The sequence below is a fragment of the Musca domestica genome, unplaced genomic scaffold (genome assembly GCF_030504385.1).
Source record: "Musca domestica strain aabys unplaced genomic scaffold, Musca_domestica.polishedcontigs.V.1.1 2, whole genome shotgun sequence".
Classification (NCBI taxonomy): domain Eukaryota; kingdom Metazoa; phylum Arthropoda; class Insecta; order Diptera; family Muscidae; genus Musca; species Musca domestica.
This window is the reverse complement of record NW_026712249.1, coordinates 17,667,700-17,693,766: the sequence shown is the minus strand read 5'-3', so window position 1 is coordinate 17,693,766 and position 26,067 is coordinate 17,667,700. Positions and strand designations below refer to the sequence as shown.

The 26,067-nt window shown below is 33.7% G+C and overlaps 2 protein-coding genes across 6 annotated transcripts; one reads left to right on the top strand and one right to left on the bottom strand.

Moving 5' to 3' along the window:
- Window positions 1-597: 597 nt before the first annotated feature.
- LOC101896697 (Ecdysteroid kinase) lies at window positions 598-4,554 on the top strand. The gene is made up of 4 exons (XM_005181963.4): window positions 598-755; window positions 1,371-1,554; window positions 3,325-3,896; window positions 3,957-4,554. Exons 2-4 carry the CDS (start codon window positions 1,379-1,381, stop codon window positions 4,457-4,459), a joined length of 1,251 nt encoding a protein of 416 aa, XP_005182020.1. The 5' UTR covers window positions 598-755; window positions 1,371-1,378; the 3' UTR covers window positions 4,460-4,554.
- LOC101896517 (chitooligosaccharidolytic beta-N-acetylglucosaminidase) lies at window positions 4,443-25,738 on the bottom strand. Of its 5 annotated transcripts, none has more exons than XM_011293562.3 (7): window positions 25,618-25,738; window positions 19,568-19,854; window positions 15,169-15,569; window positions 12,280-12,373; window positions 11,999-12,217; window positions 11,134-11,939; window positions 4,443-4,896 (listed from the first exon to the last, which is right to left on the bottom strand). In XM_011293562.3, exons 2-7 carry the CDS (start codon window positions 19,660-19,662, stop codon window positions 4,715-4,717), a joined length of 1,797 nt encoding a protein of 598 aa, XP_011291864.2. In that variant the 5' UTR covers window positions 19,663-19,854; window positions 25,618-25,738; the 3' UTR covers window positions 4,443-4,714. The 5 variants fall into 5 exon arrangements, with proteins under 5 accessions (XP_011291864.2, XP_005182019.2, XP_011291865.2 ...); XM_005181962.4 differs by having other exon boundaries at window positions 19,568-19,865; window positions 25,618-25,735; XM_011293563.3 differs by lacking the exon at window positions 25,618-25,738 and adding an exon at window positions 25,469-25,595.
- Between the last annotated feature and the right edge of the window lie 329 nt (window positions 25,739-26,067).

Here is a 26,067-nt window from a genome sequence, read left to right as displayed (position 1 = left end):
AATCGGACTCTCACATCACATTTTATAAGAGTTGACCCTTTGACCCTTTGGGGGGAGGTCCTTGATGGTTGGATCGATATTGTTCATTTTCGCACCTAACCTAGTAGTAATGCAAATATTGGGATTGGCAAAGTTGGAGCAAAATCGGATTACATTCTCCTTTTCTGTACAGTAACATATTTTTTTTGAAAATTTCGACCTTTTGTGGGGGATGGAGCAGAAGGAGTGGACCGATATTGCCCCTCCCCGAACTCGATCTAAGTTTGATAATAATATTACGATGTACCAAGTTTGGACAAAATTGGATACTCCCTTCGATAGTTATCGTGCACACCAGCCAGACAGATAGAGGGACGGACATGACTAGATCGACTCCAAATGTTCTAAAACGGATTTGGTCCAAATAAATTTAGGGTCTAAACCGTTATTTCGATGAGGCACGTTTTGGCCATATCAAATGATATATACTCTCTCTATCCATATGGCTGGGGGTATAAAAATACCTTTAATTTGAGTTACGATACGTTTATAAATAACTACATCAAATTCTATTAATTCACAATAGTGCCATATGTGCCGGCTACGCGTACGAGCAATATCAACTGTGTCAACTAAATAAACCAAATAAATGTAAGTGGATAGTTGATGCTGATGTGTACACTAAATTAACTATTTCCTCATTAACTGTCGGAACGTTGAGTATTACTCCTGTACCTTAATTTATCGTATTTTTTCGGTAACAAAATAAAATCAAAGTGAGTTAAAAAACATATAAAAATATTTGTGCTATACAGTTCTGTGTTATTAAACAAAAGTTTTCAGTTCACAAATTTATAAAATCATGAAATTTTACAAAAAAAAAAAATATAAATTGTTTGCGCCAGTTGCAAAAAATTATGTATACCAATTTAGCGGATATCAAAGTATTGTTGAATAAAGAATTATTATGGTTTATTAACTGCGTGTTTAATAACAGAACACCCTCTATTTGATATCATCAACCGGCTTTTTGGCTGTTATTAAAGAGGAACAATCAAATTTAATGTTGACAATGTTAACTTCACTGAAATGTTTCTGTTATTTGCATAGAGTTTTTGCATTGCATTACTTTAAAAGAGAAACTGACCACCTGTGATTTCTCTTGTGTTTGTTTTTGATAAAAAAGAGAGTTCAAAAATCATGTCTGTTAGTTTTGCTTATCATTGTCGTCAAAAAATTGCGCCTACAATTTGAAATTAAACAATAATTGTTGAGAAAAAGAATACTTGAGATAAGCTTGATAAACATTTTGAATTTATAGTGTTTTTGCCCCTTATAAATTATAACATTCAATATAATAGTTACTTTTTATTGTTGTTTTCTTCTCATAGTTGCCAACATGAGCTTATCGGATATTTCCGCCAAATTCACCGAAGCTGTATTGGAGGATATCATCAAAAAGGCTGGAGGCACAAAATACACCTCACATAAATTCGGAAAAGGTTTCAAAAAAGGCGATTCATATTTAAGTCGCGTCTTTCGTTTGTGCGTCTATGGTGTTAATGAAGATAATGGGTGAGTTTAATAAACAATATTAAATGGGGAAAAAGTTAAAAAAATGAATATAAATTCTTTATTTTTTTTAAGAATTTTGGATTTCAATTGTTCATATTGAAAAAAAGCAGAAAAATAATCTGGAATTCATTAACTTAGTAAGAAAATATAGCAACATGCTGAAACTACCAAACAATGGAGGTGGAGGCTGGAAATACATAAAGAGCATATTTGGATGGCTTAAGTCATCGGCTGGCAAAGGAGGTTTAGGTTGACTAAGTTCGATTTTGGCCCTAGGCTCCTTTGTTCATTTCCGAAGAAGCCAGCCAAATATGCGCTTTATGTATTTCCAGCTTAAGCTAAAACTGGACACTTTCGGTTATAAGTTCTAAAATCACAAAAAAAAGAAAGAAAATAACAGGGTACCCCTTGCATCCTTAGTAAACGATATATTTGTGGTGGTGGTGTAGTGTACCACACTCTGTTCAGGAGATTATGTCTTTGGAAGGAAGTATCCGATTTAGTCGAAACTACATCGTAATATTGTTATCAAACTTAGATCAAGTTCGGAGATGGACAAAATCGGTCCGCTCATTTTGGTACATACCCCACAAAAGTTTGAAATTTTCAAAAACTATGTTACTGCACAGACAAAATTTTGCTCCAGTTTTGGTAGGTCAGTTGAGAAAATGAACAACATCGGTCCACTTCTTGAAGTACCTCCCTCACAAAGGGTCAAAATTTTGAATAATTTTGTAAAATTTGATATAAGTGTCCGATTGTCTTCAAATTACACATATCACAATATTGGTTATTAACTCAAGATCTGCAATGAAGATAAAATGTATCGGTCCAATCCTTCTGGTACCTCCACCACAAATGGTCGAAATTTTGAATATTCATAAAGCTCACAAGACACGAAATTAACATCCGATTCCATTCAGACTTGGTACATCTCAATATTTCCATCAACACAAAGTCTGCTGTTGAGATGGAAGAGACCTTCTAATACCTCCCCCAAAAAGGGTCAACATTTTGAATAAATAAAATCTGAAATTTGTATCCGGTTCTCTTCATATTTCACACATCCCATTATTTCTACTAACACAAGATCTGCTGTGAAGATGTACTGCTTCCAGTACCTCCTCCACAGAGGGTTCAAATTTTTAATTACAAAAAGCCATAAAAATGCGAAATAATCGTCCGATTATTTTCAAACTTCACACATCTCAATATTTCTATCAAGACAAGATCTGTTATAAAGATGGTAGAGATCGGTCCATTTCTTAGGTCAAATACGAATTGGACAATATCGGCTAACTGCTTCGGAAAAGCGTCAAGGGTCGCACATAAAGGGTCAACAGATAGAATAATCATAGCTGAAGGCTGTGGGTATAAATCTTTTGGCAAAACCGTCTGATACTATTTAACTTGTTAAGAGGAGATTCAATCGGGTAGCCGGTATTAAAGTCTGTCCAAGGGTTACAATTTTAACTTCCCGCCTGATGTAGAAGACTTTTCGTAGATAACCATTGCTTTGGTTGGTCTTGCAAACATGGGAAATAAGCCAAACAATGACGGAATACCATCACTCTGGGATTACGGGCTTCCCCAAGAAAGCAAATTATATTGTCGTACTCAGGAATCTAAGATATATCAAATCGAACATTTTTTCCTTTATTGCAGTCCCCTTCCTTTGAAATAAGACGTGTCTCTAAATGTTCAAAAACACATTTTTAATTTTCCATAAAATTTTTACTCATCTTTCCTTTCTCTTTACTTCTCTTTCAGCTCCAATATTGAAGTCAATCTAATTTGCAAGGGAATGCCCGATAATTTGGCACGTCGCAAAGTATTTCGTTCGGCCGATTTCTTTCGTAACGAAATCAATTTCTATCTGAAAGTTGTACCCGCCTTGGAAGAATTCCAGAAGCGTCGCAATCCCAAAAATCCGTTTACCGAATATCCCAAATGTTATGCATCGTATTGTGATGGCGAAAATGATTTTATAGCATTGGAAGATGTTAGCTTTTTGGGTTATGGTTCACCTGATCGCCAAGGCTATATTACTCTAGAAGAATGTATGCTAACAATGCGTACATTGGGTAGATTCCATGGTATTTCGTTGGCATTGAATTCTTTGGAACCGGAACTCTTCGAAGAGACGGGTAAATGTTTGGAAGAAACCTATTATGCCGATTCAAATCGTAAATGGTATTTGGATTTCATGAAATTGGCCTGTGAGGTGGCCAAAGACGCCGTGAGCAAATCATATCCTGAGAGTAAATATGAGACAGTTGCCAACAACTATTTGCAGGCCGAACAGGTGTATGATGATCAAATTAATTTGGTGTCATCTAAATGTGAGTAGTGAAAAAAAGATGGAATTTAGAAAATAATGTAATAATGTATTTTTGTTTTAGCAAAACTAACTGTTTTTGGCCATGGCGATTGTTGGACACCAAATTTCCTAACCCGCTATAGCCAGGATGGCAAACCAGAAGCCATTAAAATAATTGATTTCCAACTGGCCCGCTGTGCCTCTTTGGCTGTGGACATTTCATTCTTTATTTATTCCTGCACCAGCCATGAATTACGTGAAGCCCACTACGAAAGCCTGCTCAAGGCCTATCATGAAAGTGCTTGTGATTTAATTAAAGATTTGGGAGCCAATCCAGAATTGGTATTCTCATGGCAATCTCTTTTGGATGAATTGAAAGAATTCGCCCGTTTTGGTTGTGGCATGGGTATTGAATCACTGCCCATGTCTATGCTGGAAGAAGATGAAATTGCTGATTTAGATGAAATAAGTGCTGACTCGGTGTTGGTAGATGTCTGGAACTTGAAGCCATTCCAGGAGCAACATAAACGTCAGCGTATTGCCGATATGTTTAAACATGCCATCGATCAGGGTTATCTTAAATAATTTCGAATTTATAGAAATAATTTTATTTTTCAATGGACAAATTTTATTCAAATCTTTGGATTTTTATCAAATGCAATAAATATAGTAAAATTTTATTTTTATTATTAGTATAGTAAAATATTTGGCTTATTCTCAAAAACAAGGCACTTAAAGTCAAATAGATCTTTTAAAGATCAAGTCTTAAGATTATTTATAAACAAATCCATCTCCCCATGAACCGGACGCACAAACCCAAACACCTTATCTCGGTGGTTTTTAAAAGCAATGGCCCTCATTGAGTATACACCATTTGGGCACAACAGCATCGGGCCGTATGCCTCGAGATATCAGGCGATCTCTGTAGCGATAGAATCGATATTGTGCCTGTAGGGAATTTGTTTTGGGATTGGACCATAAACGTTCAGCCGCAGCTCCAGCTCGTGGCCAAATACGGGCCTCTGAAAGAGGAAAAAGCATTTAAAAATGAAATATGACAAAAAGATTATTTTTTTAATATCTGAAAGATTTTCAAAAGAGGTTATATCTGTAGAAGACTTTTGGAATAACATAAGGAAGTGTAATGTCGATAGAAGGCCTCAAGGAGTTCTTTAGAAATTTGCTTTCTAAAATAGATTGCCAGTTCAATATTTCAGACGTTATTTGCAGAATACTTTCTACGGTGTATAGAAGACCTCTAGGTGATATTATTTAAATGAATTTAGAACAACATCAGGAAGTGTAATGTCGGTAGAACTTCTCAAGGAGATCTCCACAAATTATTCTATCTAAAAAAGAGGGTATTTTACAGTACCATATTTCAAAGATTATTTCTAGAATATCTTCTAGGGTCTATAGATTTCTATAGATTTTCTAAATATAAGACCTTGTACCTGTAATCTTCTTTGTGTAGAAATAATAGAGCCGAACTTTTAATTTCCTCCATCATTTGGAAGGAACTTGAAAAATGTCAAAACAATTTCGATATATGGGGGCTATACTCATAGGCTGTAGCACCCATTACGATCTTCAAATACGAAACTTTAAATAATTCATGAAAATATCGAATATCGGAAGGTACTGTTATATGGGGGCTATACGAAGACGTGGACTTGCGTACAAAAAATTTTGTCACAGGCTGTAGTACCCATTACAAACTTCAAATACGAAATTTGAAATTATTCTGGTAAATAATGTCGGTAAAATTATGAAAATACCGAAAATCGGGAGGTACCGTTATATGGGGGCCATACGAATTTTTGTCATAGTCTTTACTACCCATTACGAACTTTAAATACGGAATTTTAAAAGATTCCGATGAATAATGTGGCTAAATTCATGATCGAATATCGGGAGGTACCATTGTATGGGGGCTACACGAAGACGTGGAACTGTATACAAAAGATTTTGCCATAGGTTGTAGTACCCGATACCGGTGAATAATGTTGCTGAAATCATCAAAATACCGAATATCGGGAGGTACCGTTATAGGGGGGCCATACGAAGACGTGGATCAGCATACGGAATTTTTTGTCATGGGCTGTGGTACCTACTACAAACTTCAAATACAAAATTTGAAACAGTTCCAGTGAATACTGTTGCTGAAATCATCAAAATATGGAATATCGGGAGGTACCGATATATGGGGGCTATACGAAAACGTTAACCTGCATACGAAATTTTTTGCCATAGGTTGTAGTACACATTAAGAACTTCTAATACAAAATTTGAAACGATTCCGGTAAATAATAGCCTTCTATCTGAATTCGTTCGAAAGATAGCGAGATGTTTAACAGAAAGACGACATCGCTAGATCGTCATATAATTTTAGGCTGATCCATAATATATATACTTTGAGAAGTATTTATTTATTTATTTATTTATTTATTTATTTAATTCATACTTAATACTAAAGCCTCCAAGGCCAATTAATTGTATTAATAAGGTACTCAATACCAAGTAGAAAAAATAAAAATAACTTATAAAAAACTATCACATTATTTAAAATCAAGATATAAAAGGCTCCCCAGCCAAAACTACAGAAAGAAAATCAAAAGTAAAAAAATGAATCAATAGGGGCATCATAACCAACAACAAGCAAATAATTTTATTTTTTTTTTTTTTTTTTAAGGAAGGTAACCATAAATTTGACTATAAAGAAAATTAAACCATTAAAAAAGGGTAAAACGAAGATAATAAAAGCTCAAAACAACGAAACTAAATGGGATGAATACCAGGATACAGGACATGATTCAAAACTTTTAAACGAAAGGCATTATTAGAATGGGAAAAAATTCTAAGCTCAATAGGTAGATAATTCCACAAACGTGCAATACGTACAACAAAGGACTTTTCAAATGTTAAGTTATTTATTCTGGGTATTAATATCTGAGTACTCCTGGTTGACCTGGAAAAACTGAACATGTTAGCCAGAAACCTAGGAACTCCACCTCTGATTGTTTTGTAAAAATAATGCAATAACTTAACGGATAAAAATTGTTCAAAAGAAACTCCCAAGAAATCTATAACAAAATTTGAGATGTGATCACGTCTCTTCAAACAATACACAAATCTCACGATAGCATTAACTATACGCTTAACTCTTAAACAAAAACTATTTATCGTACCAGATACCAATTCAAGCCCATAATTAATATGAGGCATTAAAAGAGCATTCGCCAACCTCTTTTTAACCCACAATGGTAAAAATAAATTGGTGCCATATAATCTGCGAATAATAGCAAAAACTCTCCTCTGAACGGAACCGATATGAGTCTCAAAAGAAAGTTTCTCATCTACCAAAATACCCAACATTCTATGACAGCTTACAAAACTAATGAGATTACCATCGAGAGCAATATTGAGATTATATGCATGACTGCCAAACTTGAGAGCCTTTGTCTTTGACGGATTCAAAACCAGAGAATTTTCAAAACACCACTGTCCAATATGAACAAGACAATTATTAATTTCGCTTTCAAAAGCAATAGGGTTAATATAAGAATTAGTAAAAACGAGAAACACATCATCCGCATATAAGAGAGGAGTGCAATTCTCACCATAACAACACTCAGAAAGGCTATTGACATATAAAATGAAAAACAAAGGGCCTAATACAGAGCCCTGCGGAACACCGCACGAAAGCAGTGACACACTTGAAGATCTATCATTGTAGTAAACGAATTGGGATCTACCGGACAAATATGATAGAATAAGGTTACAAGCTGTCTCAGAAAAATCGAACTCATACATCAGTTTCCAGAGTAATATTTGATGAGAAAGAGAATCAAATGCCCTTGTTAGATCCAACGAAACAACTACAGTATCTTTTTTAAGATTCGAGTTATATCTCACTAAGTCAGTTAAGTACAGAAGCAAACTGGTGGTATTATGATTCCTACGGAATGCAAATTGACCATTATATATCTTGCTTGCAACATGAGCAAGTATTTGGTCCTTCATAACATGCTCACACACCTTAGCCATCACAGGGAGAACTGAAATAGGCCTGAGATCATCAGGGCTATGAACAACATTCCCCTTCGGAATTGGAACGACACGGGCTTGCTTCCACAAACAAGGAAACACAGACGACATCAAGACAGAATTAACCAAATCCAAAACAATATCACACACATAAGGAAAAATTAGTTTTAAGAAATCCACAGGTATTCCATCAACTCCGACAGATTTAGACTTTATTCTGCTAAGTGCAACAATAATTTCTTCCATACGAACACAACTAAAAGAAAATCCATCACTGCGTGCGTTCGAAAATTGCAAATCAATATTAGGCATATGTGAGTTCCTATGTTGAAAAAAATAGTTTAGATCATCAACATCAATGTCAAGAAACACATCATCACCACCAATACAACCCGAAGCCCTAAAAAAACGCCACATAGCAGTTGAACCCAACGTATTAAATTTCTTAGAGTAATACTTTCTACGCTCACGACGAATAACTAACTTCGCTCTATTACGATAACGACAAAAAATTTTCCAATTATCATTGCTTTTATTATCAACGTAAGCCTTAAAAGCCAAATCGCGAAGTGATCGGGCAAGTGTAATATGATTTGAACTAATCCAATTATCTTCAGATCGCATTTTTCTACGTACCAAAGGAACAAAATCAAACAACCCCAAAAAAAGATTTGATATTTGAGAACATTTAGCGTCAACATCCACAACATTCAGAATATCAATATTAAAGGCTGATAGATGAGAAAAAAAACCCGGCCAGTCAATACAAGAGTAATCTCGATACTCAACAAAATCGCAAAAAGTATTAACACCTATATTTAACGATGCAAAAATGAGTGAATGGTCAGATATCGATGGACATATTGCCTGATCAGACAGATGTACCATAGCACAATCATTTACCAGCATAAAATCAAGCAGCGAAGACGCACGATGTGTAACATCATAGTGAGTAGGTTTGGAATTATGGAAAACTGACAAGTTTAACCGGAAGCAGACTGAACGGACAGACGTAGATTTATGCGGATCAAACATATTAGCATTAAAATCACCCACTATAACAATTTTTGAATACTCCAAGAATAAATCGCTGTGAATATCTTCAAAAACATTAATATCACCTGGAGGAGGAAGATACACAACACCACACAGAACCTTTTCATCGCCGGACATAACCTCAATAAAAAGCGATTCGCATTTACCTATCACAGAAGATCTGAAAACGACTTTATGAGAAATATCACTAGAAATATATATACCAACACCACCACCTCTAGAGTATCGACGGTCATTCCTCACAAATTTATACCCAGGTACATTTATTGCACTAGTTGGAATATCAGATTTTAGCCAAGTTTCGGATACACCAAGAAAATGCAAGCCTGATCCCGATAAAATAGTTTTGAGCTCACAAAACTTCGTTGAATTCATAGATGGCCTAATACTGCGTGAGTTTATATGAGCCATATTGAACTTATTACTACATGAAATTAAAACGGATTTAATATAATCATTGTTGCTGATCACCGGCCCCAAATTAGTACTAAAAGACATCAAATACATAAGACGTAGTTGTGGCGGGGAACCAATTATAAGAATTCAACAGAATTACACTAATAAAATTTAATTTCAAAAAATTCATTAAGAAAAATAAATACAATTTAACGCAGCTGAATACTACAAAATGTATAAAAGAATAAAATGATCAAACACACAAACAGGATAAGAAATTGAAAACAATTAAATTAATGGAAAATTAAAATAATTAAGAAAAAAAATCAATAGAAATTTTAATTAGAAAAAATTATATTCATATATAAATTCAATTCCCATTGCCTTCCGAATCCGCAAGCAATGACTCACATTGACTAACGTTGTAAGTATCCTCTCTACCATCAGGAAAAACCAGCCATGCCTTTACGAGATCAGAATTCAAAATCTTAAATTTTTTGACTACTTTAAGGCGACACAGTTTCTTGCAGACAAAGTTTAAATGTGATGCAGCAGGCGAAAAATGATCATTAAGGTACACCCTGTTATTTAAAGCAACACCTTGGGCGCCCAGTAGATCGCAGATTCGAAGATTACGAGTTTTAAAATATTCCCTCATCAAACTATCACGCAACGCAACTTTGTTAAATTTAACAAGAATCTGTTTCCTACGATTAATATAACATACATGATTGATGTCCTGGCTGGTTATAGGTATGTTATAGAATGATCCCAATGCAATAACAGGCAACTCCAAATCATCCAAACCTTCAGGCAACCCTCCTATGAGGATGTCAGGCCGATTCATCCGTTTATGCATAACGTTGTCTTCCCTCTCAAGCGCAACAAACTTCGTCCGCTGCACATTGTCGTTACATTGCCTGATGTCAGTCCTCATTTCAGCAATACATGAACTCACTTCCTTCTTTATGTCATCCAAAACAACTTTTAGACTATTTTGCTGCGACTGGTAACTAGCAATAAAGTTATCTAATTTAGCAGTCAGACTATTAATTTTGTCAACGACACCATCACTGGTAGAGCTGCTGCATAAATTCGGCTCACATGAAGGGCAAATGTAAGCAAACGATTTTACCGACTTCAATACATTTAAGTTTTTGTCATCAATGTTTGCACAATGAGTATGAACCCAGCAGTTGCAAGCTTTACAAAGAACACTAGGCTGTGTCTTCGTAACATTATAGTTACAAATTTTACATTTGGCGGCAGGCATAACTGAGGTTATTAGCAAACAGCAACAAAAAAACAAAATGTCCAGAAGAAACCACAAATGGCAGCAACAAAGCAACAACAGCAACACAGCAGGATTATGCAACACACAAAAATTGCAAATTTTCCAAAAATTTTACAATTCAATACGAGATATCCGCTAAATGCAATTATGTTTCAGCTATATAGTATCCAACGTTTGTTTATATATACGTAGTTAAGGCAAGTAAACAGCAAATAAACAAAAAGATCAGCTGCGATAAAAAAACACTTCTACTCAGCCATAGGGATCTATAATTCTATACTTGAGAAGTATAAAATACTTCGAGAAGTTACAAACGGATTAAAAAAGCTAATATACCCTTCATAATATAATGGAGGGTATAAAAATATCTTCTATCCACAAAACAACTCTAGATGTCCTTTCTATAACGTATCTCCAGAACTCCTCTAGGATGTCCTCACAAAAAAGTTTAAACCAAAATACTCACCCACAGAATTTTGATCAACATATTCGCTCCAAATGCACACCTCACCACCCAAAATATTCGAATTATTTTCCATTTTATTATTATAGACCTTGGCCCAGTTGTAGTATTGCGTTCTGCCCCAGAAGCCGTGATCCAAATACCAGGCATCCTTGGTCGATACAATCACCCTATAACCTTTACGCAACAATACCGGGTTCAATGGATCATCAGCCGATACCCATGTCTGAATTATAAATCTTTCTTTGGGTAAATATTTTTCAATATGTTCAGGATCTGTCAAATGGCTTGACCACACAATTGTCGATTTGGGTACCTTTAAATGTGGATATTGACGTTGATTAACCTCATCCCAGGATTCGAGATTTTTCTCATGGAATTGTGACCATAATTTGTAGAAACTATCCAGCGACAAATCATAACCCATTTCACGCATTTTCTTTGTTATCTCTTGGGTATTGTTCCAACAGGATATGTAAACCTCATCACCACCCATGTGTATGGTTTCTTCGGGGGGTCCGACCTCAGCTAGGTCTTCATAGATTTCCTTCATTATCGAATACATATTGGAGTTGAGCGGATTCAATTGGCCACAGGGGGGTTGAATACAATAATTTCTCCAGGGTTTTTGATTGATGCAAACCGCCATATTGCCCATGCCGGCCATGGGACCCCATTGCCAACCGTTGCCAGCATGTGAGGGACCATCGATTTCGATGAGGACACGTATGCCACGCAGGCGGGCATATTTTATCATGTTTGAGGTTTCGATACGGGAATAAGTATTACCAGCTCCATAGGCTCCAAATCTATAAATGAGAACACATTTAGCTTCTCTAAAATCCCAAGGATTTATGAATCCTCTTACCTTTGCATTTCCGGCACCCTTGTAATTTCCAAGGGGAAACTATGCGTATCTACCACATGCCAATGGAAAACATTCATCTTCGATGCAGCCATGGCATCGATAGTATTGCGTATCTGTTTCAATGGCATAAAGTTTCTTGCCGTATCCAAGAGCACACCTCTATGGGGATATATGGGACGATCGGTGACTCTAGCGGAGCTTACCATAAGAAGGCCATTACTATGAAAAGAAGGAAGTTTGAATTAATTTTAAATGCTAAATGAAGTGAATAATTGCCTTACTCTTTGCAACCAGTTATGAGGTTGCTCAACGTTTCGAAGGCATGTCGGGCGCCATATACAGTTGGGGCTTTGATATCCACAAAAGTGGCAGTGCCTGGAAAACATAATAAAAAAATAATTTTTATTTTTTCAAATTAATAAAATAAGTAATTGAAACTAAAAAATAAATTTTTGGGGGCTCATAAATTTTAAAATCCAAATCCAAAAAATTTTCCAATCCATGTTGTGACAATGCTTAAATATTAAAAAAAAAATCAAATTAAAAAAACAACGAGTCTTTCCGGAGAGCATTTTTAAAAAGTCAAAATATAAAAAAATAAGTGTGTCTAAGAATGTACGATAAATGTCCATGGCAAAAAATATTTTCAAAAATATAAGCTTTGAAAACGTCACAGAAAAATACAGATATTTTAAAACTATTTTTTAACAAAAAAACTGGATATAAAATTTTTTTTTTGAAAAATCCATGATTTTAAATAAAGTTCTGTGAGCCTCTTACAAAAAAACAAAATTGAATAAAATATTTACAAAAAAAAAATCTCGATTCCGGCTCCAACCGTTCACATGATACTAAGTGGTACCAAATGAAGTACATTTGAGTACTTTTTATACACTTATAAAGCGAATGTCCCCCAAAACATGCATCATACACTCCATCGGTAAACCTCATTCCAAGAGTGACCCTCACCCAAAATTTCAAAATTCTTGCTTTGGTCCTGGCGTTCCTTAAGTCAGTAAGTCAATCAATTACTTTAGTCCTGATATATTTTAATAAAATATTTATAAAAATCCTCGATTGGAAAATATTTAAAAACTCACGATAAGTGCCTTTAAAAAATATTTAAAAAAATCCACGAATAGTGCCTTGAAAAAAATATTTAAAAAAATCCACGAATAGTGTCTTGAAAAAATATTTAAAAAAATCCATGAATAGTGCCTTGAAAAATATTAAAGAAAATCCAGGAATAGTGCCTTGAAAAAATATTTAAAAATATCCACAATTAGTGCCTTGAAAAATATTTCAAATATTCACGATAAATGCATTGAAAAAAAAAAAACAAATTCATAAATCCGCTATAAATGCCTTGAAAAAATATTTTAAAAATCCACTATAAGTGCCTTGAAAAAAATTAAAAATCCACGATTAGTGTCTTAGAAAAAATATTTAAAAATTCACGATAAGTGATTTGAAAAAATATTTTAAAAATGCACAATTAGCGCCTCAACAAAAATATTTAAAAAATCCACGATTTGTGCCTTGAAAAATATTTTAAAAATGCCTTAAAATAATATTTAAAAAATCCACTACAAGTGCCTTAAAAAAATATTTTAAAAATCCACGATTAGTGCCTTGAAAAATATTTTAAAAATGCCTTAAAATAATGTTTAAAAAATACACTATAAGTGCCTTAAAAAATATTTTAAAAATCCACGATTAGTGCGTTAGAAAATATCTTAAAAATCCACTATAAGTGCCTTGAAAAAATATTTTAAAAATCCACTATAAGTGCCTTAAAAAAATATTTTAAAAATCAACGATTAGTGCCATAGAAAAAATATCTTAAAAATCCACTATAAGTGCCTTGAAAAAATATTTTAAAAATCCACTATAAGTGCCTTGAAAAAATATTTTAAAAATCCACGATTAGTGCCTTAGAAGAAATATCTTAAAAATACATGATTTGTGCCGTGAAAATATATTTAAAAATCTACGATTAGTGCCTTAGAAAAAATATCTTAAAAATCCACGATTAGTGCCATGAAAATATATTTTAAAAATCCTCGATTAGTGCCTTGAAAATATATTTTAAAAATCCACGATTAGTGCCTTGAAAAAATATTTTAAAAATTCTCGATAAGTGCATTGAAAAAAATTTCATAAATCCACTATAAGTACCCTGAAAAAATATTTTAAAAAATCCACGATTTGTGCCTTGAAAAAATATTTTAAAAATCCTCGATTAGTGCCTTGAAAATATATTTTAAAAATCCACGATTTTTGCCTTGGAAAAAATATCTTTAAAATCCACGATTAGTGAAAATATATCTTAAAAATTCAAGATTAGTGCCTTGACAAAAATATTTTAAATATTCACGATAATTGCATTGAAAAAAGTTTTCATAAATCCACTATAAGTGCCTTAAAAAAATATTTTAAAAATCAACAATTAGTGCCTTGACAAAAATATTTTAAAAATCCGTGATTAGAAACTTAAAAAATATTTTAAAAATCTACGATTATTGCCTCGAAAAAAATATTTTAAAAATCCTTGATTAGTAACTTAAGAAATATTTTAAAAATCAACAATTAGTGCCTTGACAAAAATATTTTAAAAATCCGTGATTAGAAACTTAAAAAATATTTTAAAAATCTACGATTATTGCCTCGAAAAAAATATTTTAAAAATCCTTGATTAGTAACTTAAAAAATATTTTAAAAATCTACGATTATTGCCTCGAAAAAAAATATTTTAAAAATCCACGATTAGTGCATTGAAAAAATATTTAAAAAATCCCCGATTAGTGCCTTGAAAAAATATTTAAAAAATCCACGATTAGTGCCTTGAAAAAATATTTAAAAAATCCGCGATTAGTGCCTTAAAAATATATTTTAAAAATTCACGGTTAGAGCCTTGAAAAACTATTTTAAAAAATTGCGATTAGATAATTAGGCAAATATATAAAAAATCCCCATTGGAAACTTACAAAAAAATTCCATTTTTTTTAAATTTCAGAATTTTAATTCCACTTTCGATTCTTTTAATTCAACTATTGGATTTTTTTTCAATTTTGGGTGGAGATTTGACATTTTGACGTTCGGTGCTAATTTCATATTTTAATCCCTACTCTTAATAAAAAATATTTATTCAATATTTTGTTGTGCCCCACCTGTTGTTCTTATCACCAACTGATACGATTCATCTGTTGACCAATCTAACGTTAAATCCGATGAATTTACTGTTGCCTTCACCAACACCTCTTTACTCTGCTCCAGGGTGCAATTTCGTAAGCATTCCTTGATAATATTGCTGACAAAGATACGATTGGTTTCACGTATAAATTGTGTTGAGGCTGGACTGGGAGCGACGACATTAAATCGCACTTTCCACGGATCGAAATGTATGCGCTCCTGTGCGAGAGAACAACTTCCCGTTGGCATCGGCCATATGGCACCATATTTACCGCATGACATACGACAATCATGTTGACTCTCATAGCGCTTGGCATCGCCAATATTTGCGGCATCATCTAGCTGGCAGAGTTCCGTAGACGTACAGATCCATTGGTCACTGTAAGGATTCAAGATTGAATAATAAAAAATTAGTATAGAGTCTAGTTTACAGATTTTTCAGATGTAATTCGAAACATTTAATTGTAATTGGAGAATTCTATTTGTAATTCGAATTACTCCATATATAAATTTAATTATTTCCATAAAACAAGTTGTAATTCGTATTATTCCATTTGTAATTTGAATTATTTCAATTGTAATTCGATCGGTTCTATTTAAAAATCGATGAAAAAATTGAAACAATTTTAATTAAAAATGAAACAATTCGAATTAAAATTGGTATAATTCCAATTACCATTGCACACTAGGTCAAATGACCACTTTTTCTGTGCGAAATTAATTGCAACTAAAATATTGTACTATTTCAAACTAAAATGAAGGCAAGCGTTAAAGAAAGTGTAATATCAGTAAATTAAACAAAAAATACATGACTTAACATTCACAAACTTTTTAAATAGTCATAGTGATAAATGTAGGTGCTCGTGTGGTGTTAGAAGACATTTTGCAATCAGTTTGATTTTTGACACAAGTTATTAACCGATTTTTTCTACCACAACTACATTTTAAAATACCAGCAGTCATCTCCCCCTCCCCCTTAGAATTAGTCACATAATCACCATCTTGAATAAGTAATGCGAAAAGTACTATAATTTTTCAAAAACGAAAAAAATGTTTGGGTTATGTATGTATATTTTGTTTGAAATATTTGTTTATTCTTCTTCTAAATCACCATATATATGTAATTCATTTTCTAAACATAAGCTATTTGAGGCATCAAGGGAGAAAGTGAAAATTTGACATTGTATCATTTTCATTGATTTCGTCGCCTGTCTCATCTTCATTAACTTCTTGGGTTGGATAAAACGAACTTATCATTTCAACAACTTCATAGTACAGTGGTTTCTATTTACCTGCATCAACATTAGCTGCACATTGGCCTTTTCAGACCAAAAAAACTTTTTTATGCCATTTTTTTCTGAATCCCTTTATTTGAATTGTATTTAAGTGCCCAATCGATAGCTGCACATTGGACATTCCTGCCTCGAAAATTTGGTAATTTTTTTTTTTAATTTGGTTACAAAAGTTGTATTTATCTGCACAAGAAAATTTTTAGCAAACTCAAAAAAGACACTAAAAACTACCACTTCGTTTTTGTATTCGCAAAAACAATAACAACACAAGAAAAGAGCATGCATTAAAAACATATTCTCGCTTCCTCTCCCACACTAAAAGATGGTTATGCTGCTGCTGCTTTGTTGTGCACGAATAGAAAATTAAAGATAACTGCACTTTTTGTGCACGTAAGTAAAATTAAAGATACCTGCTTCATTGTGCAGACAAATACAATGAAGCTACCTGCATTTTGGGCATTGCTGCACAAGATGTCGTGCAATTTTTGATTGTGCAGGTAAGCAAAAAATACTGTAGTTGCAAAGACTTTTGATGTTGAATACGTCTGTTTAAATATTTTGTAGAAATCAGTGGATCTGATGTATCAGCAGCTCTGTTAAAACTATCTCGAAAATTATTAATGTGTTTATTCGTACGTGCATGATGTAATCTGTCTGATTTATACATTTTATGTCGCGATTCAGCAGAAACCCAACGCCAAAATAGAACTATTAAGTATCTCCTTTGAGTGTTTAAGAACCTTAAATAAAGTGGGCGTCATCGGCAAACCAAGGACACAATTTTGAATAAATTCAGCTGTAGCAAAGCAAAAAGTTTGAAATTTGTTGCAAAATTGAGCTTTTGGGCGACAAACAGCCGAATAGCTTTTGGGCGACCAACATTATTGACTTTTGCAGTTTGCTTTTTAATTTCGAAAATAATTTTATCCGTAAGCCAAGCGCAGTTTTCCAATCTAAATTTGTCAGCATTCTTTCCAAGTTTTTCGTATTTTGATGTTAAAGATTTGCAGAATAAACGCGTTTTTTCTTTCAAGATTTTCATTGAATCTTCGAAAAATATCGTCAGCACCAATTTTGTTCACGACATAGTTGACAACCTTAGCAAGCTTTTTCTTTTGCGAACATTTATGCAGCCAAACTTTAAACATCTCGCCTCTTATTATAGCATGGTAACCTAGAAAAACGATTTTTCCTGAATAGCGCTAAAAGGTGCGGTTTATAGTAAAGTAGAATCAATTAACTACATCTTAATTGAATCATTTCTTTTTACTTTTTGTCTGCCGACATTCGCCGAAATTTGTTAAGCTTACATGAACTCGTAATCAAAAATCACTTAAACAAATTTGAGGTTATGTAAATAAGTCAGCATTTATTTTTGTAAATAAACGATATCTACACTTTTAATTAACTGTGACATAAGTACTCACTTATAATTTTGTATTCCACTTCAAAATTTCCGTCATTTATTTCCACTGGCTAAAAAAACGAGCACTTGAACCTTAAGAAAATAATAGGCTGCGCAAACAGTCTTTTAATAACGTGTTACACGTGTAACTTTGATTGATTGCAGTCAAACGGTGTTTGACATTTTACAAAAACAAAGTGAAGTTTACGTTATTTTGGACTATTCCCTACATGGTGGCAACAATGATCAGTATAAAATCGCCCTTACGAAATTCGACTTTCGCACAGAAAAAGTGGTCATTTGAACTAGTGTGCATTGGCATAATTCGAACTACAAATGAAATTCTCGAATTAAATAAAAAATTATTCGAACAATAACTGAAAAAGTGTAGTAAAAATTCTCGGATTCCTTGATTCTGGGAAAATACCCGGATATTTGAGACGAAAGTCTGAATCTAAGACCCCAATATAGGTATCGTAGTGAAAAATAAAGGTAGCTAATCAAAATACCAAGAATGAAAGTACCTAACCTTACCGGGTCCAAAAAATAAAAACAAATGATACAACTCCCGAAGCCGAAAATCCGAATCTAAGACCCCAATATAGGTATAATGAAAAATAAAGTTAGCTTATGAAAATACCTAACCAAAATACGAACAATGAAAATACTAACCATGGAAATACCTAACTTAAGCGGGTCCAAAAATCAAATCAAATGATGCAACTCCAGAACCGTTATAAATAACCCGTCATGTTTATTTAAGGCTGTTCAGTAGTTGTGTGATTTGATTTTTTGGACCCGGAATTTTTTTTAATACCCCCAAAAGTCAAAAAGGCTCTTTTTTTGGTTCTACACAATATAGACCCTTCCAATAAACTACAATTAATTATTTTCCTTGGATCCGGACGTGACAATTTAGATATGATTTCCGAATCGTTTGGTTAGGTATATTCATTAGCTTTCAAATGATACCTTTATTGTCAATATTGGTTTAGTAAATTCGGATCTAACCCGGGTCTCGAGTAAAATATCCGATTGTCCGGGTCCATCCCCAAGAAAAATATATAGATAAAAAGGTAGTTATTTTCATTAGCTTTTAAATTATACCTATATTGCCAATATCGGTTTATTTGAACCGGATATAACCCGGGTCTTGGACCCGGATTCCGGGCATCCGGGCCATTCTCCAAGAAAAAAATTATAGGTAAAAAATAAAGGTATTTTCATTAGCTTTCAAATGATACCTATATTGTCAATATTGGTTTAGTAAATCCGGATCTAATCTATTTTTCGAGTAAAATATCCCGGTATCCGGGTCATTCCCCAAGAAAAAAATTATAGGTAAAAAACAGAGGTATTATCATTAGCTTTCAAATGATACCTATTTTCCATAGGTTTTGTAAATCCGAATCAAACCCGGGTCTTGGACCCGGATTTCGAGTAAAATATCCGGGTATCCGGGTCCATTGTAGGTAAAAAAGGTAAGTATTTTCATTAACTTTAAAATTTTACTCATATTGTCAATATTGGTTTCGTAAATCCGGATCTAATCCGGGTCTTTGACCAGGATTTCAAGTAAAATATACGGGTATCCGGATCCATGCCCAAGAAAAAAAAAATCCGAGAGTTTGTACTAAAAAAAATTAAGATATTTTTGTCAGTTACGAAATAAAGCTTTACCTTGTATCCGGCTCTATGGCTGGACTACCAAATGCCGATACCGTCAACAAATATTGAGCGAATATCAATGATACCACCGCATATTTCCAAATCATTATAGCTTTCTCTTTCACTTATTTTTGAATTTTTCTTAAAAAATATTTTCTTCAAAATTTTATTTTGTTGTTTTTTTTTTTCTTTTCTTATTGCACTCCTTTTGTTTTTAGTATTCCATAGCTTATTCGTTTTTTATATGCAAAATTGTCACTCTCGATTTTACCGCACTGGCACTGCACATGCATAGAAATCTAAAGACAAACTGCCGGTCATTACAGCTGCAGCTGCTGCTGCCGCTTCTGGTGGATCGCAAATAATTCACTTTAATGGTGTCAAATGGTGATTGACTTGTTTTACGTTTCACTGATAATAAATCACACAAAAAAAGAAAACATCTTCGCGATTGGCATTTTCCGGAGTGTTGAGGAAAAAAATATCAATTTGATTGGCAGATAAGTTTGCAATGGACGACGATCTCATGAATTTGTTGGAATCTGTTTGATAAACATAAAGAAACCTACCACAATCTCTTTGTCTACAAGACAATATAAAGAGAAATTTTGATTATTTGTGGAAAGCTATTCGAAAATCGATTAGAATTGTTCCTTATCTGTTTGTAAGCAACTGTGTGACTGTGGCTCCAATGTCTACCCATATTTTCCGGCTAAAGAGCCAGTAGTTATATATTTGATATTTTAAGAAACATTTGATATTTAATATGTAAAAACAAGTAAAAAAGCTGTAAGTTCGGCCGGGTCGAACTTTGAATTCCCTCCACCATTTGGAATGAATTTGGCAATTTAAAAAAAAAAAAATATATAAATAAAAATAAAACAAATAAAATCCGCTAAAAATTCTGTTAGAATTTTAAAAATACCGAATGTAGCCATTATATTAGGGTTTATACGAGGACATAGACCTGCATAGGCCACTTTTGTCAAAAGCCATTACAAACTTGAAAAAAATTCTGTTTATAATGTCGCTAAAATCATTAAAATACCGAATATCGGGAGGTATTTTTATATGGGGGCTATACGAAGGCGTGGACCTGCAAAGACAATTTTCTGTCATAGGCTGTAGTACCCATTGCGAACTTCGAATACTAAATTCGAAACAATTCCGCTGAATAATGCCGCTAAAATCATAAATGTACCTAATATCGGGAGGTACCGTTATATGAGGGCTATATGAAGACGTGGACCTGCACAGACAATTTTCTGTCGTAGGCTCTAGTATCCGTTACGAACTTCAAATGCCAAATTTGAAAAAATTCCGGTGATATATGTGTGAAGTGCCAGATACAGCGGACGAAGAATTCCATTTTCAGACTTTTATCTAATACAGATAAAAATATTGGTATCTGCAAAATTTGAAGGATATCGAACTTTTATATCCAATTTTATGCGAAATCATAAATTCCGATAAATTACATATTTATATCAGATTTCTGGTTAAGAGGATATTTAGTTACAACAAGTTGTAAAGAATCGCCGACTTGTTTCGCAAATTATGACAGATATAAGTATTGGAAATTGTGACCCTTTGTGGGTGAAGTAGGCAGATATATATCATCTTCACAACAGATCTTGCATTAGCAAATATATTTGTATGTGTGAAATTTGAAGAGAGTTGGATTCTTATTTCGTTTTCTTTGAGCGTTTTGTTTTTCAAAATCTTGAACACTATGTGGGACAGGTAGCAAAAGAAATAGTCCGATCTCTACCATATTTATAACACATCTTGTGTTGATGGAAATATTTAAAATATACCAAGTCTGGAATGGAATCGGATGTCAATTTCGCTTTTTATGAGCTTCATGGATATTCAAAATTTTGAGCCTTTGTGGCGGAGGTACCACATGGAGTGGACCGATATATCCCATCTTCAGAGTATACTTATGTTAGGAAAAATAATGGAATGTGTGAAATGTAAGAGAACCTGATGCTTATTTCGAATTTTATATACGTTCTGGTTATTCAGAACTTTAACCCCTTGTGGAGAAGGTACCAGAAGGAATGGTCCGATCTCTATCGTTTTTATAACAGATCCTGTGTTGATAGAAATGTTTAAATGTGCCAAGTCTAAATGGAATAGGATGTTAATTTCGGGATGTTACATCACATTTTATAAGAGTTATAGTTATTCAAAATTTTGACCTTTTGTGGGGAGGTACTTGATGGAGTGGACCGATATTGTCCATTTTCGCACCTGACCTAGGACTGACTCAAATATTAGGATTTGCAAAGTTGGAGCAGAATCGGATTATGGTTTCTCATTTTGTGCAGAATTTTTTTTTTTTTGAAAATTTCGACCTTTTGCGAGGGAGGTACCAGAGGGAGTGGATAGATATATTCCATATTATTAGACCTTGGGTTAATAAAATTATTTGGATGTTTGAAAGTTGAAAACAATCAGGCTGTTACATCACATTTTATAAGAATTGTAATTATTCAAAATTTTGACCCTCTGTGTGGTGAGGTACTTTATGGAGTGGACAGATATTGTCCATTTTCGCAAGTTGGAGCAGAATTGGATTATGGTTTCTCATTTTGTGCAGAAAATTGTTTTTTTTTTTTTTTTTTTTTTTTTTGAAAATTTCGACCTTTTGTGGGGGGAGGTACCAGAAAGAGTGGACCTATATTGCCCATTGTACCAATTTATACTCCACACCACAAGGTGGTCGGGGTATTATGTCTTTGTGCATTTGTTTGTAACAGGCAAAAGGAAGCGAGAAAGACCCATAGTTCCTTTTGATGATCTGCATAGAAACACATTCTGAGTCGATTTATGCATGTCCGATCGTCTGTCTGTCCATGTATTTTTGTAAACAAAGTACAGGTCGCATTTACTATCCGATCGAGATGAAATTTTGAACAAATCATTTGTTTGACCCAAGGACGAACCCTGTTGAAATAGGAGATAATCGGTCAAAATTAAGGTATAGCTCCCATATATATCTTCGTCCGGTTTACCTTATATTGTGCACCAAACGTGTAATATCAGTCCGAATAGTATGCCTTTTTACACGTATGACCAAATTAAGCCTGAAAATAAGTGTGCCAAATTTGATCAAAATCGATTCAGATATAGCTATAGCTCCCATATATTTTGTTCAAGCGATTTGTTATTTTTGTCCTCCCCAGCCGTAATAAGCACTCTGTAACAACGATATTTGGGGAAATATATTAAATGCAACTCAGAAATACCTTTGCCAAATTTTATCAAGATCGGTTTAGATTTAGATATAGCTCTCACATATATATCTATCCGATTTCTAGTCAATTGTGCATCAAAAATGGATAATACAACCCCGAATTGAAAAGGCGCAAATGTCTCGGCAAATTTAGTAGAAATCGATTCAGAGGAGGATATTCCTCCCATATATTATTAGTTCCTTTGGACTTTTAATTAGTACTACAGAGTTCTTCATATTCGACGGACCCATCGCCATAACTTTTGAAAGAGATGTCACATCGCTTAATGACATACCGCGTTTGAAGCGTCAGTCCAAGCAGATTTTTACCATAAACCAATACACGCCACGCAAGCGCTCTGAAATAGTTGAAATTTACATTCAACAGAAGAAGTCAATTTTGAAAACTCAACGTGCTTTTAAAACATTAAAAAATGTGAGAAGTGCGCCTTCTAAGAACACCATTAAGCGTTTATACGAAAAATTTTCGACTGGTAAGGCTCTTTCTAATCCGAAGAGGCCATATAAAAGTTGACCAAGGCGATCGGCCGAGAATATCGCTGCCGTACGAGCCAGTGTTGAGAGGTCCCCAAGAACATCCCAAAAACGCCGTTCTCAGCAGATGGGCATGGCTCGGTCCACTTTACAACGGATTATTCGCATTGATTTGCATTTGTTCCCGTACAAAATTCAATTAACGCAAAGAATGTTGCCTGCGGACAAGCCTCGTCGATTGGAATGGGCCCAAAGGTCCGTCGAATATGGACAACCCGTATAATCATTGTTGGTATGATTTAATTCTCATAAATTCGCCATTAAAACTTTTATTTGTTATGTGAAGCTCTACTAAATATGCAAAGTGGTGTAAGGTATCATAAATTAGGGTATCAAAAAGTCTGGTGTGAAGATGAGATATATTGGTCCACCCCTTCTGGTAACTCCCCTACAAAGGCTCAAAATGTTGAGTATCCCTGAAGTTCTATAAAAAAATCCTCGCAAAATTTGTTCGGTGTAGATCTAAGTTTTGAAAGGGTCTTCATATATATCCTTAACTTTTTGACATTTCAATGGTCTAAATAACATTTTTCAACTGAATTGAGTAAAATTTTGTATTTTTGGCTAAAATATTTAAAATGTTCAGTGGATCCAGATTTTTAAACGACCTTCATATATCCTTAAATTGTCTGCTTTTTGATGGTCTAAACATTGTATTTCAGCTGAAGGGGTTTTTAAGACAAACGATGTTGTCATAATTTAAGTTGTCACTTAGGGCAGTGACAATATTTCTGCTTGACCGTGTGAAGATGAGATATATCGGTCCACTCCTTCTGTTACCTCCCCTACAAAGGGTCAAAATGTTAAGTATCCCTGAAGTTCTAAAAAAAATCCTCGCAAAAATTGTTCGCTGTGGACCCAAGTTTTGAAAGGGCCTTCATAGATATCCTTAACTTTTCGACATTTCAATGGTCTAAATAACATTTTTCAACTGAATTGACTAAAATTTTGTATTTTTTCAATGGTCTAAATAACAATTTTCAACTGAATTGACTAAAATTTTGTATTTTTGGCTAAAATATTTAAAATGTTCAGTGGATCCAGATTTTTAAACGACCTTCATATATCCTTAAATTGCCGTATTTTTGATGGTCTAAATAATGTATTTTAGCTGAAGGGGTTTTTAAGACAAACGATGTTGTCATAATTTAAGTTGTCACTTAGGGCAGTGTACAAAATTTCTGCTTGAGCGTATGAAGATGATATCGGTCCACCCCTTCTGGTACATCTCCTAGAAAGGCTCAAAATGTTGAGTAATCCTGAAGTTCTACAAAAAATCGTCGCAAAACTTATTCGTCATTTCAATGGTCAAAATAACATTTTCCAACTGAATTGAGTAAAATTTTGTATTTTTGGCTAAAATATTTAAAGTGTTTAGTGGATCCAGGTTTTTAAGCGACCTTCATATATCCTTAAATTGTTGTGGTCTAAATAACATTTTTAACGGAATTGACTAACATTTTGTATTTTTGGCTAAAATATTTAGTTTTGTTCCGAAATTGAAACATCGAGCCTGTAATGCTGTCCCCAATTTTTAGGAGTTTCTTAAACAAACGATGTTGTCATAATTTAAGTTGTCACTTAGAGCAGTTTACAAAATGTTGCTAGACCAAATCAACGCTTTTTATGTACAAACAGACATATATCAATATATGTATACTCATATATTTATATTAAACTCTCTTGGAAATAAAAATATTTTTATTCGTATTTTTTTTTATTCTTCAATTATTCTGCTCAGCCATTAATTGCATTTTAATTGCACATATTTTTTTAAAGCGAATATTTGTTGTGATATCAGTGGAGACGTCGCACAAAAGAATTCAGTTACAATCACCATTGAACAGAAATTTAAAAACAGATTTAGAAGATAATTATTTCATTGTATTTTTTTTTAAATCTCCATTAGTAACATTTTTCTGTTTTTGATATTGAATTTCACTTTTCATTTTAATTTCACATTTTTTTTTTTTTAATTTTTCCACTTTTCACAAAAAAATAGAAAAAACTTTTCTCTGCAACTGGAAACTAGTTTTCAAATATTTGACCGGACCAGCTAATGTCTAGGCCGAACGGCACTCCGTTTCGTTGCGAATAGATTATAGATATATCTTTACTTTGAATAGCCGGATAATTAAGGTTTTTTGTTGTTGTTATTATATTTCTTGTTTTTTTTTTTTTTCTATTTTTTATTAAGGCTCGATTACGTTCGAGTGATCTTGCCTCTGTCTGTCTGTCTGCCTGTCTAGCTTACGGATTTATTTACTTTTCTACGATTGCAATTACTGCGAACGCTACACAAACCGTACTGAAGTGGATTTGTTTGTGGCGTGTAAAAGAAACTAAACATTTGAGCTCAGCTTGGGGTTTGAAAAAGCAAAATCACAACAACCACGACAACAAAAACAAAGCAAAATAAAATAAAAGCCACAACCGCAACGAAACATAAACACAGCAAACACCTCGGCTGTGAGAGTAATACTCGACCGCCGGCTGGTTGGCTGCGTTAGCAAACCGATAGTAATCGCTTTGTGTTACTTATGGATAAAATTATAGCATAATCGCATTAACAAATTTATGTCTCTACCTTCACCATAAGATAGAGATGGATATTAACGTTGTCATTTCTTTGGTAACACCTCGCCCGTTTGGCTGATACGCACGATACCTCTCGAAGGGTGTATCCAATTAGATCCAAACCTGGTACATTGTAATA

Bases quoted from the DNA above. Each gene is read 5' to 3' on its own strand.
- LOC101896697 (XM_005181963.4), top strand. From the start codon at position 1,379: ATGAGCTTATCGGATATTTCCGCCAAATTCACCGAAGCTGTATTGGAG. The intron at 1,555-3,324 runs GTGAGTTTAATA...CTTCTCTTTCAG, and splicing joins GGTGTTAATGAAGATAATGG to CTCCAATATTGAAGTCAATC. The intron at 3,897-3,956 runs GTGAGTAGTGAA...TTTTTGTTTTAG, and splicing joins TAATTTGGTGTCATCTAAAT to CAAAACTAACTGTTTTTGGC.
- LOC101896517 (XM_011293562.3), bottom strand. From the start codon at position 19,662: ATGATTTGGAAATATGCGGTGGTATCATTGATATTCGCTCAATATTTG. The intron at 11,940-11,998 runs GTAAGAGGATTC...TCTCATTTATAG, and splicing joins AGGGTGCCGGAAATGCAAAG to ATTTGGAGCCTATGGAGCTG. The intron at 4,897-11,133 runs GTGAGTATTTTG...TTCCTCTTTCAG, and splicing joins TGTTGATCAAAATTCTGTGG to AGGCCCGTATTTGGCCACGA.